At 39.1% G+C, this 17,530-nt stretch overlaps 1 protein-coding gene across 1 annotated transcript in view; it reads left to right on the top strand.

Annotated features, from left to right (window-relative positions):
• Positions 1-17,530, top strand: part of LOC150082232 (uncharacterized) — a 1,008,282-nt gene that overhangs the window by 954,716 nt on the left and 36,036 nt on the right. Inside the window, exons 133-136 of the mRNA XM_090379191.1 lie at positions 9,317-9,339; positions 12,460-12,703; positions 15,137-15,309; positions 16,607-16,739. Coding sequence (XP_090235317.1) covers positions 9,317-9,339; positions 12,460-12,703; positions 15,137-15,309; positions 16,607-16,739 — 573 coding nt within the window. The remainder of the gene's footprint in view (positions 1-9,316; positions 9,340-12,459; positions 12,704-15,136; positions 15,310-16,606; positions 16,740-17,530) is intronic.

The raw sequence follows: 17,530 nt of genomic DNA, 5'->3' as shown, positions 1-17,530 counted from the left end.
TGGGAAATAAATATGTCTGGATAATCGAAACAGGATAATTCACAAAATGAAAGAAAAATTCATGAATGTAAGTATATTACAACGTGAGAGAACAAAAAAGTTAATAAGTTCATATTATTTTTGTTGTTTTCCAAAAAAACAGGCTTGACAGCGGTGAACCACGCGCGATATAAGGATGTCTATAAGATTCTCTGGCAACAAATCCCATTCTTTCACAAGACCTTAGCTCACGAAGTGACCGAGGATTTGGCTCTCGGCGTGCAATGCGTTACCCAAGGGCGTCCCATACATGTTCGATGGGATTTAAGTTTGATGATCGTGCTGGGCGCGGCAGTCGTTGGATATCTTCGGTTTCAAGATATGAAACCACTTGAGCTTCACTACTTGAGCTCTATGTGCAGTTGCGTTGTCGTACATGAAAAGAAAATCTGGTCCAACCGCACTCCTAAAAAGTCGCACGCAGGGCTCGAAGATCTTTTCTTGGCACCCCACTATGAAAAACATGAAGAGGGGTACGGCCATTGATCATTATTCCGCCCCGCACGAGAAAACTGCCTCCACCTTGCGTATCGCTTTCTCTGATTTTGAAGGGACGGTACTGTATTCCTCGTTGTCTCCAGATGAAATAACGTCTAGAATCAGTTTGTACGGTAAAACAGGACTCATCAGAGAACAGAACTGTACCCAATCTTGTCTCGCTTCATCGCAAGCTGCACGATTTACACCATGTGTTCTATGTGTTCTGTTAATTTTGTCAAGCAGTGGATTAATAGGACAGTAATAAAACTGAATAATTACTTAAATACGACTAGAGACAGCTGGTATGCACAATGCAAAGGTGGGGTTTTCAAGAACTTAAAGGATCCTGCATACAGGACAATTAAACAATGAAAACTAATAACCCATGTAAAGAATTCCTATTTCTTATTTATTCCTTCTTACTTCTTTTTGTTATCCGACACAGCCACCTAGGTTCCCTTGGACCACAGAGACTCCGCTTAATCTGCAATCCGAAATTCGCCTCCGGAATAATCGAGAGTCTAGTATAATTACTTGTTTTCCTGTTTTTGTTTACCTTTGTTCTTTTTACCATTACTGTGGATAGTTGAGATTTATCTTTAATAGCTGCAGTAGGGGCAATGTCAACACAGTTAAGCGATCAGATGCAAACAGGACAATATCTCCCCCACTCGCCACTACATGAAAGAGTCCTAATGATACAATACATTGCGCTTCACCTTAGAGATTTCTCTGGGATGCAGTAGTTTCCAGGATTCTATCTTAACATAGCCCTATCTGTAGTAATGGATCTTTAAAGTTTATAAACAAAGTTCCAATTAAAAACTCTTCTGGCATTATTGTGTGAAGATTAATAAATATAATTTAACATAAGGTACGGGGGTGTTAGATAAATAAACTGATAATAATAATAAAATAAATTTTTAAACGCAATTAATACAGCGAGGGTTGTTCGATAAGTTTCTAGACTCTAACTAAGGGAGATGTACTTTTGGTGCATATATACTTTTTTCAATAATTTGAACTTTAATGCGAACGCGTGCAAAATTACAGTTCATAATTTACATTTATGTCATAGAAGTTGGAGCTTGTATGAATGGCAAAATATTGAACATAGAGCAGAAATAAAATATCTTTACAAAAAAAGGAGTTAATGGGTAAGGATATTTCTGCAGACACGATAAGTACATTATAAGAAGCTGATCCACCATATGCAACTATCAAAAAGTGGTTGCCTTAATTTAAATGTCGCAGAATCAGCATCTAAACTGAACAGCGCCATGGACGTCTATCAACAGCAACCACTACAGAAAACTCAATAAATTTCATGACATGGTAATGGGTGATCAGCGAATAACTGCTAAAGAAACGGCAGAAGAGACAATAGACATCTCAATTGAACAGACGCAAAACATTCTTTCAAATAAATTAGGTATGAAAAGATTTTTCAAACTTCAAAACAACTTTTTGTTCGTTGTCAAGCAGATCCTCAAAGTTTTCTGCCCAGATAAGTATACATGGATGAACCTTGGCTTTATTACTAGCAACCCGGTCTTCGCAGATAGTAGTGGATATACAGTCACGATCCTCACCACACCGAAGGAAAAAAGGCCTGGTGCGAATCTGTCAACGACACACAAGGAATGGTTTATTTATTTATTAACCTGGCTGAGTTATATCGTTCTGATGCGAAGATTCGTGGTTTTATTTCCGGGAAGTTCTGGTTCTTCGTCCAGTACACAGACAAATCGACCACAGAATACATGCAATTTCATAATACTCTTGGGTATATGAACGAATATTCTGGGTGGCCCTAGTGTGAAATTTATTTTATTGTCTGGAAAGAATTTAGATCGGATGATGAGGTCATAGCGGCTACATATGTGCATATTTTTCAAGACTATTTTATATAAACTACTACAAAATTGGGATCATGAATCTGGTGCATCTCCAGAAAAAGTACATTGAGTTACAAGGAGACTACATCAAAAACCAGTGTAAAGGGCAACATCAGATAATAACTTTTTCTATGTTTGGCTTAGAATCTTATTAAACAATCTTCATACCTATTCTTTGATAATAATTAAACTACTCCAAGTACTTTGAATGTTACTTTTTAGGTTTTCAATTATATAAATGTACGCTGCCCTACTAAAACTATTCGGATATCATCATGTTTAGAAAATATGATTTTTAATGAACAGTTTAATAAGATGTAGGTTCACCCCAGTGAAATCACTGATACCTGCATCGAACCCTCTTGACCCGTTCCTTGTAGCAGCTATCAGGTATTTGCCCATTCTTCCTTAAGTGCATTGCAGTCTAGCTTCAGAAGGAGAATGTACTGCCCACATTCTGATCTGATATTCCAATTCATTTCAAAGGCATCCCATCAGATTTAAGTCTGGACTGTGGACTTGCGATGCAAGTTCTTGGAATTCGTTTTCCTCAAGTCAGATGTTGATACTGTTAGCTGTATGGTTGGAGAATTATTTTGCTGGAACATTTTTTTTAGAGGCATCAGCGAATAAGGCCACATTGCTCCGTGTATATTGTCTGTAACTTGTGTGTGTTCTGAGTTCGTTTTTCTGTTTGCTGGACGAAAAATCCGAGTTTCCGGGGGAAAAAACCATGCTACTCTCGTCTGAGACTGACCATTCAAAATGTTAATCAACTGATCGATTACGATGGTTTTAGGCACCACAGTGCAACTCCGAACTAGAAGAATCAACCACGCACCGTGACCCCCCCCCCTCTCTTCTGCCGTGGGTAGCATAGTTAGTATAATCACTGTTCTCCCCACAAGGGGTCATTTGTCATTTGTCACGCTCTCACTATATGGCCACCTAGGCTCTCGCCCATATGCCACTCATATCATAATTATTAATATTGCAAAAATCTTTGCAAGGTAATAATTTATCACATAACAATTATAACAGTCTAACTTGACTAATAACAAAACAAACTGAGTAGAACAACCTTTAGCCTCGCGGCGGAGACGGCATCTCTGCCCCCACAACGAATTTCCGTCCCCACCACAAGGAGGTAGGTTGCCCTATCCAGGAAACTGTCCGGACACCCGCCAGACAAATAATAAATAATTGATCACAATTAAACAATATAAGCTAAATGCTTCCACCATTCATCATCACATTTGACACCGGTCTAGTTCCCACGGACCCGACAACAACGTTATTGTGACCGGCGACTCCCGCCACCAGCCAGGAAGAGCCAACCAGTTTAGTTGTTGGAGGAGCCCACCCCGACCCAGCACTAAGCTAAACTCAGTCGAGTTCTGTTCTTCTTTTCAGTATATCAACTGCACGCAAATAATTGGGACATATCCTATCATTTGCTGCATGGGCCGAGGGGGACTTCCTCCTCCAACAATTCACACACTTCGGTGTTTACCCATGTCTCGTGCAGGTCTTAAATGTATGGCCCTTCCCGGCACAGTGACAACAGAACTCGTTCGAGTCACAATACCGGGCCACATGACCATACACCATACATTTAGCATTAGCATTAGCATTAGTAGAGGCATATGATGCAAGAAAGCAAGCTTATTCAGCATCAGCCAAAAAAAAAAAAAAAAAAAACTCCACTCCCATTTCACCCCTCCGTTCGTTCGAAATACCTGTCCAGTTGAGCTTTAAATTTGTTTAGGCTATCAACTTCAACAACAAGTGATGGAAGTCGGTTCCACCAACCAACCACCCGCTGGCCAAAGGCAAATTTCCGCACATCTATCCGACATCCGTCCTTCCTCAATTTGAATTTATGCCCTCTGAGGTGATTATTCTGAGCAAGATGAAGAATCCCATTGGCATTGAGCATGCTCAAACCATTCAAAACCTTATACACCTCTATCAGATCACCTCGCCGGTGCCTAGTCTCCAGACTCTGTAATTTGCAAAACTTAAGCCTTTCTTCGTAAGAGCAACCCTTTGTTCCATTCACTAATCTTGTTGCCCTTCTCTGTACCCGTTCCAGCAGCTCTACATCCTTATTGAAATGAGGCCTCCAGACCTGTATACAGTACTCAAGATGTGGCCTAACCATTGCCTTATACAAGGGAATAATCACCTCCTTATCCCTGCTAGAAAAATTCCTGTATATCATTGACAAGACACCATGAGCTACTCTTGCAGCTCGTCTGCACTGCTCAGAGAACTTCATATCTGCCTGCACAATTACCGCCAGGTCCTTTTCATTCTCCACCACTGTCAGTGTAGTACCGCAGAGTTGATACGTTGCTCTGGGGTTACTGTTTCCCATATGTAGTACTTTACATTTGTCAATGTTAAACTTCATTTGCCACCTCTCAGCCCATCTGTTCAACCTTTCCAGATCCTGTTGCAGCAGCATAGCGTCAGTAGTGTCTTTAACGACCCTGCCAACCTTTGTATCATCTGCAAACTTGGACATTAAACTTGATATCCCATCATCAATATCATTCATAAACACCGAAAACAACAACGGACCCAACACTGAACCTTGAGGAACTCCACTAATAACATTAGTCCACGTTGAGCAGTGTCCATTGATTACCACTCTCTGTCTTCTGCCACTCAACCATCCCCTTATCCATAGCAGCAATTTGCCTCCAATGCCACACTGCTCCAATTTGTGCAGCAGTCTTCCATGTGCAACAGTATCAAAAGCCTTTCTAAGATCCAAATATATAATATCAAAGTTATTCCCTGCATCCAGTTCTTTTGTGACTACATCATAGTATCCAATCAAATTGGTCAGGCAAGACCTGCCCTTAACAAAACCATGCTGCGTCTGAGCTATAACTGAATTCTTGTCTAGATGTTCCTGCAGTGCTTCTTTAACCAGTGCCTCCATTAATTTACCTGGAACAGAAGTTAAACTAACAGGTCTATAATTACTTGTGTCAGCCTTTGATCCTCCTTTGTGAATTGGGGTTACATTTGCACATCTCCAGTCTATGGGTACCTCCCCTGAGTCCAAAGAAGCTCTCATAATTATGGCTAGGGGTTTGCATACTTCCTTTGCTGCCTCCCTTAATATAACTGGATAGATCCCATCCACCCCAGGTGCCTTTTTTATGTTTATCCTCAACAATCTCTCCTCCACTTTCCTCTCAGTTATTACAAAATCATCCAGCTCACTGCCAATGTTTACTTTACCTACATCATTCTCCTTCCTGAATAACTCCTCATGCGTGAATGTAGATGCAAAATACTCATTTAGATTGTTAGCCACCTGAGCAGGATCCTCAACTGTTGAACCATCAATATCCAGTGGACCAATCTGATTCATCCCTTTCCTTCTCGAGTTCAAATATGTAAAGAACTCTTTTCTGTTTTTCTTTGCATCCTTTGCCAAGGATTTTTCGTAGTCTGCCTTTGCCTGCCTAATCTCCTTTGTGACTTGGTTACAGACCAACTTATATCTATCATAGGCTTCCATGTCACCCATTAATTTGTATGTATCCCATGCATTTTTCTTCTCTGCCACATGTCTCATTAGTTCATCTGACAACCATTTAGGCCTAAACCTTGAACAATATTTCTTAGTTGGTATGTAAAGCCTGGTAGCCTCCAAGATTAGTTCCTTGAATGCTTCCCATTTTGAGTTTGCTGTTGGTAACATCATCAATTGGTCCCACTGTATAGAATTTAAATACTGTCTCAGAACATCATAGTCGCCTTTACGAAAACAAAAACCCTTCCCTTTACCTCTGATGGTAGTTACCTCCTTGAGTAAATCCCACTTCAACACACTGTGATCACTGCCACCTAGTGGTTCATTTATCTGCAGATTCTTAATGCATGAAGAATCACTACTGATAATCAGATCAAGAGTATTGCTCCCTCTTGTTGCCTCACGAACATGCTGATGTAGAAAACAATCATACAATAAATCCACAAAAGCCTTGCTATTGTGCGAGTGACCAACCCACAAATTCCAGTCAATATCTGGGAAATTAAAATCCCCCATTATAAGACTCTCTGATTTACTGGCCCACTCTATTTCCCTGTACAATTTCTTATTATACTCATCAGAGTCATTAGGCCTATAGCACACTCCTACTCTCAATTTTGATTTCCCTATGCTTATGTCACACCAAACTGACTCGACACTGCCCTGTCCATCGATGTCGACTGGCTTCACTTCCTTGGACTTTATGTGTTTCTTAATTAATAGCATAACCCCTCCTCCTCTCCTGTCCTGTCTATCCTTTCTATACACATTGTACTCCCCAAATTCCAGTTCCGCATTCCTTATATCTGTGTGACACCACGTCTCTGATATCCCAACAATATCTGCCTTTGATGTTTTGAGCAATACCTCAAATTCATCAAATTTATTTACCAAACTCCTAGCATTGGTGTACACGCAGGTATACATGCACCTGTTTCTATTCTTAGCTACCCTAACACAACCCATGTGTTTACTTGTACCGCAATGACTCCCAGCAGTCTCTGAAATATCCTGCATCTTGTTTTTCAGGTTTCTGCTCATTTCAATAGAAGCAGTGCAAGAATCACTTCCACCTCTGCCAGTGGCTACTGTTAATCTATTAGTCCTTGTATCCCCCCCAACTAGCAGTTTTCCGACCCACCTAACACTGCCTCGACAGCATCAGCAAAAATTCTTGCACCCTTTCTATTTAAGTGTATCCCATCCCTGTAGAAGCAATCTCTCCTGTTAACAAGTACATTCCAGGCTGAAAAAAATTCTACCCCTTGAGCCTTGCACAATCTTTCCAGGGCCGAATTGATCGACAAGGCTCTCATCATATACTCCCTCCTATCGTGTCTGGGCAGAATTGCAGACACTTTCAAGTTCAACCCTAATTCACGGCTTTTTTTCAACAGTGACCTGTACTTGTTAAGTAATTCCGCCGGTCTCCTACTCTTAATATCATTAGTGCCAACGTGTACAACTATATCACCTTTTGTGCCCTTAAAAGATGATATCCGCTCTACAACGTCATCAACCTTTGCCCCTGGCAGACATACCCTGGTCATTTGTAACATTGTGCCGGAGTCCATAACTCCCGGACCCGGTGGGAACTCCAGTCCACAAAAATTCTTGAGCGATTTAAAAGCACTTTTCTAATACGTGGGGAAACCTCCACCACATAATTATATCCAAGAGGGTTCCTGGCTTTATTTCTTGTTAACACTTTAGTCTCAAAGATAGCTTGGTCTTTATTGTCGCCATTGTCAACCAAAAACCACAAACGCCATTGTCAATATCAAAAACCACAATTCGAACTCAGATTTTTTCCACCCACAAGGGGTGGAAAAGATCTGAGTTCGAATCCCGTCAACGACGCGAAAAATTTTTATTTTTTTTTTTTTCACAACGTGGCTGAGTTAGTCAGCTCAGCCGAGGCATAGCATGGTTTTTTTTCCCGGAAATTCGGGTTTTCGTCCAGCAAACAGCAACTCGACCACAGAACACATGCAATTTACAGACATATTATATACGGCGCAATATGGCCTAAGTTGCTCACGCAATTAAAACCCTACAACGAACGAACAAAATCCTCTCTTTTTCTGAACTTCATTGTAATCACGATAGATTGCAGTAGATGACGTTCTCCAGCGATTCTCCACACCCACACTAAACCTCCTAATGCAATTCGTCGCCCTATAGAACCTGTTTTACAGTCCAAAGAGTGATGGACTAACTCAGATATCTGACGTTCATTAGTGTGATGTTGGACTTGTATGTAAAGCACTTTCATAAAAACTCCTGTCGTGTAGCTCCCCATGTGCCGTGGACGCAATTGCGAACATTCCCGCTGACATCTGGGGCTCCAAAGTCAGGTATCCCAAAAGCATCCCCCCCCCTTTTTTTTTTGCTTACCTGATCCTTGCGCACATCATATCATACTCGTTCTTCAATCTTTTCACTACATTGCTAGGGTTGACGTTGCGAAGTTCAAAGATGTTGTCGTTGTTGTTGTTGTTGCAGGGTTTGAAAAACATCAGCGACTAAGGCCATATTGCTTGGTATATGCTGTTTGTAAATTGCGTGTGTTCTGTGGTGGACTTTCTGTTTGCTGGACAAAAAACCTAGGTTTTCGGGAGGAAACACGATGCTACCCTCGCCTGAGAGCGACTAACTCAGCCACGTTGTGAAAAAGGCCCATAAAAATCCTCACTTCATTGACGGACTCGAATTCAGGTCTTTTCAACCCCGTGTGGGAAGGACGGCGATTCTACCAACGAAACGTTCTACCTACGACGGCTTCAAAGATGTGGCTTTCGCTTGAAACTTATGGCTGATATTGCATCCGACGATTAAACCTCTTTGAAAGTTTCTAAGCGCCTTCCACCAACAACTCATTCTGTCCATGTTAATATTGCCCTCCGAACGTAAGTTTGCCCCGTCAGAAGGTTGTCCCAATACATCTGCTAAGGTAGTATCAACGGCACTATTTTTTTACATTCACAAAGCTGCTATCAAAATCGTTTGTCAGAAGGAATCCAATCCCTCCATGCTGTACAGCATCCATATAAGTGTGGATAAGTTTATAGGGTTACTGGTTCTTATTTACAGTTATGGTCTCATGCTCTCTGAAGCATGAATTCATATCAAAATAAACTTTAAATACAAAGCAAATTTTTTCCGTTATATCTGAAACTGCTGTTTAAACTGATCTTCTGAAATATCAAAATATTTACAGTTTATGGATACAGCGGAGGGAAATAAATGATCGAATCAATTGTATCATGTAATTTCTTTTATATTTTTCTATACAATATACTTTGATGCAATGCACATATTAATTCTTCAATTTTCATTTCAGCCGAAGAAATAGAAGAAGTTAAGGTAAGATATATTAATGCTCCTCATCACAATTCTACAGTTTAAAAACATGCAAATATGCAAATATTGTAGAACTTGAACTAATCTAAATGTTTCTACATCACTTTTCTTCCTAAAGCTCGCTTTGCATTTTCGGAACGGACTATAGGAAAATGATAATATCTTGTTGAATATGTTGTGGGTTTTATCAGAAAAGATAATATATAATTTTATATTTATGTAGGTTGATTGGTTATCACGATAAGTTTTTAGGCGCATCAGTAACTTAGACCATATTAAGCCGTTATAAACTAAAGTGGCCACTTTAATTAGGTACAACTACCTACTAGCGAGCATGTTCCCCTTTAGTTCTCAGAACAGCCTGGATTCATTGTGGCATGCATTCAGCGAGGTGTCGAAAGCATGCCACAAGAATGATGATGCATATTCACTCAGTTGCTTTCCATAGGGATTGAAAATTGGAATGATTGAGGATATCAATTCCGAAGAGCTCATTCGACCTCAACCCACATGTGCTCAATTTGAGTGAGATCTGGTGATTGGAGAGGCACCTGCAGCACACTGAGTTCACTCTCATATTCGTATACAATCGCTTCTGTACAATTCTAGCCTTGTGACATGGTGCGTTATACTGTTCGAAGAACTCACTCATAGATGGATACACTGTAACCATGAAGGGACTTCCAGACAGCCTGTGGCATCATGCAAATGTTCCTCCCTCCACAGGTATCAAAAGGCCCAATGCGATGAAACCACTTCCCTATACCGTTATACAGCCAGCACCCACACTGTTGACACCTGGCAAGGCGAATCCATGAACTCATGCTATTTTTTTTTTTTTTTTGCCATATTCTCGTTCTCTCATCAGCCTTTCATCTTTTGTCTTTCCCATTCTTGCACTGAATTGCACACATACAGCATTCCTATATATGTATGCACTTGCTTTATGTTCCATGGTATGACACGTCATGCTGTTACTGAAGGGGCCCTCTATTTTATGAAAAGGGTAAGGGTACCTAATAAAGTAGCTACTCAGAATATTTATGTACTATTTATATTATGCTAAAAATAACCTTAATTGCCTCTTGTTACGCCACAAAGAGGTCATTGATATAATGATTATAAACACGGATGAGGGTCACCTCTCCGGGTTTGATCCGGAGTTTCTGAGTTTAAGTATGCCATCTTTGGATTCCTGTCTTCGTTTAAATTTCTCCAGATTGTAGAATGGGGAAGAAAAAAAATTTTTTAAATTCTATTCCATTTGGTCGATGGAATGTAAATTTTATTTTGTGTTTTACAAAATGTGTAAAACACGAAACTATTTAATACTTGATCGCAACGTTTTAAACGAGAGGCCATCAGCCTTACCCAATACCCAATATGAACAACTTTAAAAATAAGCAAAGTCACGAGATCAATCTACACTATTTTTCACAAGTGTATTTTTATTTTAACTAAAATGCATTAGTTGTATAATTACAGAATTGAATACAATTAGAAAACTAAATCAAGCAAGTATTTAAAGGAGTTTCTTGCACTGGTGCTTATAGAAATAGAAATTTTATTTTATTATATTTTTATTCCTATGCATCGTGATTGATCATTTGCAGCTTCCTATTTTTTAATCTAAACAGTACAGCATAAGATCCTAAACTGGAAATTATAAATCTATACGACTAAATAATTATCACAAAAGTTCATTTACTATATGTCGTTGGCAGGACCTGCGTAAGATGGTCATGACTCCACCACACTTTCCTCTTGGCAGCACGAGAGCTGTCCTTGAACAATTCTGGATATGAAATGCATAGTCACATGCAGAATAATTAGAAATAGTATTCAGCATAGAGTCCGAGAAGGAGAATTTAAGAGAATCATCAAAACGAGACCAGAATATACTTTTAAGAGAGAAGCGGCGAAGGTCCTGGAGAGAAAAACAACTGTCTGAAAAGAAAGACTTAATCACAAGCTCTGTGATCAATGGATCAAATGACAGAGTTAACAGACCAATCAGAAACAGTGGAAACATTGGCATATGAAGTCACAGTTACGTCAATATTGAGCTCAAAATGTCACACTAGGGTCACCCGGAACATTAGTTCACCTACCCAAGTGTATTATGTTCGTGAATTGCGTGTGTTCTCTGGTCGATTTGCCTGTTTTACTGAACGAAAAAACTTGCTATCTACGCCTGAGACCAACTAACTCATCCACGGAGCGAAAAAAAACCATTAAAAGTTCCTCGCGTCATTGACAGTATTCGAACCCGGGCCTTTTTCACCGAGTGTGGGAAGAACGTTAACGGTGCCACTGTAAGCTACCTGCGCATTCCAATATTGGACTCATAGTAACATGGTGTTTTTGTCTGCCAGCACCGTGGGTTTCCCCAATTCTGCGTTGTTACTCTGTGTAGAATACAGTACAAGGCCAGGGTGTGTTTTTTGAGGTTGTGTTGTTCTTCTGGCCACTTAGCTTCGGGCCTGTGGAGAGCCACAACCTCTGGTTACCGTCACTGTTCAGAGGAGGATAGCTATGGCAGAGCGAACCCTGAGTAGCCTAGGCTTCCAAGGAGAGTCCAGAAATAAATAAATAAATAAAAATAAAAATAGATAAAATTTTATTGGAAAGGAGATACGAGGAGACAGACAGAAGTTGAATAAAAGGGGAAAGAGAAAAGAGGGGGATGTAACAAAGGATCCCACCTCATTGGAAAGGGATGACAGTAAAGGATTCCCTGGAACAGGAAGCCCATCTTCGAACCGAAGCTCACAAAACCACGATCACTCACAAATACAACATGTTGCAACGTTGCCGTGCTCTAAAAATTGAACATTGAAATATTTCGCTATTCGTACGTGCAAATAGTGAAATATTTCTAATGAAACTTACCAAAAATGGTCTAAAAGTTGTCTAGGCTCTTTTTCGTATTGAAAGCCCACGAGGGACCTACACCATATCATATTAAAATTGTGCTTTAGTCACTTATATGAATGTTTCATGGTGTCCCAATACTTTAGATAACGTAGTATACATTACCTGCTAATTTATTTAAAAGAATTTGAGAAATAATTTAAATTTAATATATTAAAAATAATTTTAATGGGCTTTTGTACTTACCAGGAGGACGTTGAGTTCGTTGCAATGACTACGTATGTGGCCGAGAGAATAGATGCGATGTCCATTGTGGAAGGTGAACGTGTTTACATTATTGAGAAAACTAGCTCAGACTTCTGGTTCGTGAAGAAAGTTCTCACTAAAGAAACAGGCTTAGTTCCATCTGAAATTCTTCAGGATTTTGTGGGATACACTCACTACATGCATGAAAAGATTGATGAAAAGATTAAGAAGCTTCCGGTACTCCACAGTAAGTAACTTGTTTAACTTACATGTAAATTTAGGGTAATGGCTTTGTGTTTGGTTAATATAATAACGTAATACCTCACGAAATAAACATTAAAAATCATAATTCAAGCACAGGAATAGAGCAATATATTGTATTTGGAACGAAATTACTTTAGGTGGAGTTCTTGTTACTTTCTGTATTAAAAATTGACAAGACACGCCACATTAAATGTAAGATTTTTTAGCATACCAAATTGAAGAGAAGATCCAGCCAAATATCTGATTTACTTTATTATAGTTATTTCTGTGCATATTTTTAAAGAATAGCTTTTATATGTGGGAATTAGTTTGAGTTTTAGAATTTGTGCTGAAGCACGTGAAACTATGAGGTGCCAGTATATGTCCTTAAATGACGCGTATTTTATGGTAGGTTTGTATGTTTATCTGGATGAAAAACTTGCTACTTTCGCTAGACTAATTTGGCTTACTGAGTGAATAAAGCCCATTAAAGTCCTTCACTTCTGTAAGGTCAATATTTCTCACCTGTGGTCGATGATACGGATCGAACTCAGGACTTTTAACATGGTGTGACAGCGAGCAGCGACTCAGTCCTCAATGTTACCCTGGGTGAATTTTAAATGAAGCATGATCGCATCTGAGCCTAATTGCAATAATGTTATATTCCATCTCATGTCGTTTTCCGTGGAGGCTTAGACGACACCGTAGATCGCCATCTGCCATTCGTTTGGAAAGGTCGGGTTTCGATTCCCGTCGGAGACCGGAGGAATTTCTAAAGCCTTCTTCAATCGAGGCTTAGCTGGCCCATCCCAGGCAGAGGAAGCAGAGTTTCCCCCAGTGGTTTGCTGTTTTTGTAGTAAGGTTTTAGGAGCATTAGCGATTAAGGCCATATTGCTCTGTGTATACTATCTGTAAATTGCGTGTGTTCTGTAGTCGATTTTCTGTTTGCTGGACGAAAAACCCGAGATGCCAGGAGGAGTTATTTTAGGATTTTCAGCTCACATAACATTCAAATTGGCCTCGTGAATACACGCTTCTGCAGATAAACAATTATATATGGATATGACTGATAAGCTAGGATGACGTTAAAATAATAATTTAAATTTTTGCCATCTCGTTCTCATTATCAAAGAATCTACCCACCAGTAGGCAGTAAATCGCATTTCCTATGAGAGCTAATTTCAACTCACTGAGATTTCAGGAGTGATTTATTATTTGCAATTTTCTCCCCCGTATATTCAGTGCATGATCGATTAAACTCAAGTCAGGCTACCTTGCTGGCTACTTAATTTTTGGATGGTTTCACTTTCCGGGTACTCTTGCATCAGCTGATCCGTATGAATATTGCACTGCTGTCCATAAATAGGAAATTAAAGCTGACCAAGGACTAAATGACCAAGGTCTATACCTCTACGTAGTCAAACAGATTCCGTTCACATATGGTAGCGTCGGGTAGCACTACTCAACCTGATGTCATCACTCAAGATATCTGCATACTAAATTTATATTCATTACAGAAAAATGCATGGCTTCAAATATCTTATTTAGAATGAGACATCCTCTCTACGGCACAGGTAAGGGAATATTGATCTGACAACGAATCCACCACTCTTATTAAGTTTTCAACATTACCGTTCTTCTCGAAAACATCCTTCCCAAAGTCTGTTCGAGAGGCAGCTGAAGTGATATTATGTAGCGATTACATCCCATGATTAAAGTAGAATATGAGTTGTCTTGGGCTGAAGCAGCTCCTGACTTATCCTGCTCTATTTGCAGTGATTTTTTAGCTCTTGGCAATAATTCGTATCTCCTGATATTGTTTCCAATATCAGGAGATACGATCAGGAGTGCGACATTTCAGGAGTCCTGAAATCAGGAGTGCGACATTTCTCTATGCATTCATCCAACTTACCTCTGCTTGCAACCACCCTGCTTGAAGTCTTCCTTCAATTTATCATAGATCTTCCAACCGACGATGATTTGTATTTACAATCCTTGCGACAATGAAGGGTAACCTTGCAATTTTTGGTTTCTTTTTATACTGAAATTGCAATAAAGAAATTGGGGACTGTCACCCTTACAGGATGAAAGCCTCGAAATTATTTGTTTAGCAGCAACTTTTTTTTAGATTTCATCAATTTTCACATTAAAATGCACGCGCTGTAAATGAATTTCGATTTTTCCGAAATTTTATAAACTTACTTCAATTTACATATTTTTTACAATAAAGTTTGTTCTCATAATTAAAGCAATTCATGAAATACGGTGTAGTAACTCATTATTGCCTAGCAGTTAATACAGCTTTTAGTATTGGGAATGGAACAAAATTCTTGACAACGATTAATCTACTATATATTGTTAAGAATTTGGTTGTGTTTGGGCTTGCTTTATGATGAATATTGTATCATACTTCATAATACTAAATACGCTTTTGCAGAGCCTCGTCCTGGCGAAAAGATGACAGGTCCAAAATTCGTGAAGAAACTCCAGCCGATGAAAGTCGTGGATGGACAAACTGCGGAGTTTACATGTCAAGTCACCGGCAATCCTCGACCTACAGTTACATGGTTTAAACAAACTGCCATCATCAAGCCTTCTCCAGAGTTCCAGGTGAGTTAAATAACTTTCAATTGTTATTTTATTAAATTTCTAATCAACCGCAATTACAAAAAATAAATAAATAATTAAAATAAATGTTATGCAATTTATTTTACTTACATTCTGAAATTCTAAAATGTCAAATTCTATGATTAATAACTGATTAATAATAATACAAACAAAAAATTCGAACTTTTGTTTTAAGACAGTCACAGACAGAAGAAATGAAAATAAATGCAAATAGACGCAAAGAAAACTGTGATAGACTGATGACTTTGCCTTGTTGAATATACAAACTGTACAGGCTGCAGTAATCTGAAGCAAGAATGGGGAAAACGCGTGATCTATACGTTTAGCAGGAGCCATGATTCAAGAAACGAAAGACATAACTGGTTTCTCAAAAGCATCCATCTCAATGGTTTTAATTGACTGGAAAGCAAGCAGTTCTTCCACATCTCAAAGGCAAAAATGTGGCAGAAAAACAATACTTCAAGAGCCAAGCGTCTTACTCTAAGGAGGACTGTAAGGAAAAATTGGACATCCAAAAAATAATATCTGAATTCAGCCAAGCCCAGATCTGCCCGGTTCTACCGTACCATGCGCAGGGAATTGAAATAAAATTGAGTATTGACATTCGCCTACCTATTCGGAAGCCACTTGTTTCAGAAAAAAAAAACAGAAAAATTTGTAATGGTGCCGAGAACATCATGATCGGACAGTGCAATAATCGAAGACATTCATATGGTCAAACGAATCACAATACTTTGTTATGCACTGATGGTATGCAGAGAGTGCGGAGAAAACCTCACGAAGCGATGGACCTTGCTTGCCTCGTTAAGACAGCCCAACCATCTGCAGGTGGTATTATGGTATTAGGAACGTTTTGTTGGCACGGACTGGGTGCCAACAAAACCTGAATTTTGTATTACACTTTTACACTTTTATTTCGACGCATTTCTGCTTGGAGTACCGACTTTCTTCTACATTTCTTTCTTTTAGTGCTGCATTTTCCTTTTGTGATCCACTCGTTGTACACCTTTGAGATGGTTACTTTCAGCACACCAGCGATTTCCTTTGATTTCTCAATGTGGCGCCTGCGAAACGTGCTTCAACAATATCACCTTTCTGAAAATCACTAAGATCCACCCGTCTTCCCCATTACTGGATCGACTGAGTAGCCCCAGGAAAGCGTATGTGACAACTTACATTTACATACCGTACTTTTAATTATTTGCTGAAGCCAACTGGAAAAGGTTTATAATTTTTGGACAGTGAGTGTATATAAATATATTACTTTTTTTAATTACAGATATTTTATGATGATGATAACGTGACCACCCTCATCATACGTGAGATTTTCCCTGAAGATTCTGGAACTTACACTGTAGTAGCAAAAAATGCTGCTGGTTTCGCATCTTGCTCGGCTGAAGTTATTGTCGAAGGTAATGTTTTATTTTATATAACTTAATAAACTTCAAATAGTTTTAAGTCCCGCTTAATCATGTCTTCTTTTTAAACTGATTTCACTGTAATCGGCTTATTTTAAACGTTTCGTTAATATTATTATACTCGTTTCATTAAAAGACAAATATTAGCCTTTTCCCAAATATTACTGCGCATTCCTGACAGTCTTCTAGATTTCTTTCCGGATACATTACAGAAACAGGATTAACACGAGACGACTATTTGGCTACCATTTTTCGCTTTCGCGTATTGAAGTACCTATGGAAATTTTTAATTTTGATACTTCATCCAGCCTCAATGGACTACTCAATATAAAAAGAAGCCGCATTTCAATAAACCTGCAGGCACTAGACTCCATGAGATCACGTCAGACTGGAATCTACATGGTGAAAAAAATCTATCAAGATGTGCTGCTTCTTAACCCTCGTGAGCTACAATTATGGTTAAATGTGATAGGTATTTCAGTCAGTGGGGTAAGCATTCTCTGGAAAGTTTAAATACCCGTATAAGACAAATTCATGTTATCCACACCCAAAGTTATGCTGAATATAATCAGATATACACTGATGGTTCGAATTCATACAAGACAGTGGTGCTGCGGCAGTTTTATCTGCTTTGACTATTTCTGCTTCTCTACCAACAGAGTTCAGCAATTTCTCTGCAGATCGTTTTGCCATCTACCTAGCTCCTAATCACCTAGATAATAAAACCAGAGCACAGCACATCATCTATACCGATTCTTTAAGCTCTATCAACTCAATGTAGAATT

Source organism: Mastigoproctus giganteus, chromosome 8 (genome assembly GCF_048544385.1).
Source record: "Mastigoproctus giganteus isolate SK-2022 chromosome 8, ASM4854438v1, whole genome shotgun sequence".
NCBI lineage: Eukaryota > Metazoa > Arthropoda > Arachnida > Uropygi > Thelyphonidae > Mastigoproctus > Mastigoproctus giganteus.
Note: the sequence above shows the minus strand (reverse complement) of the source record. Positions and strands in the feature narration are given on the sequence as shown.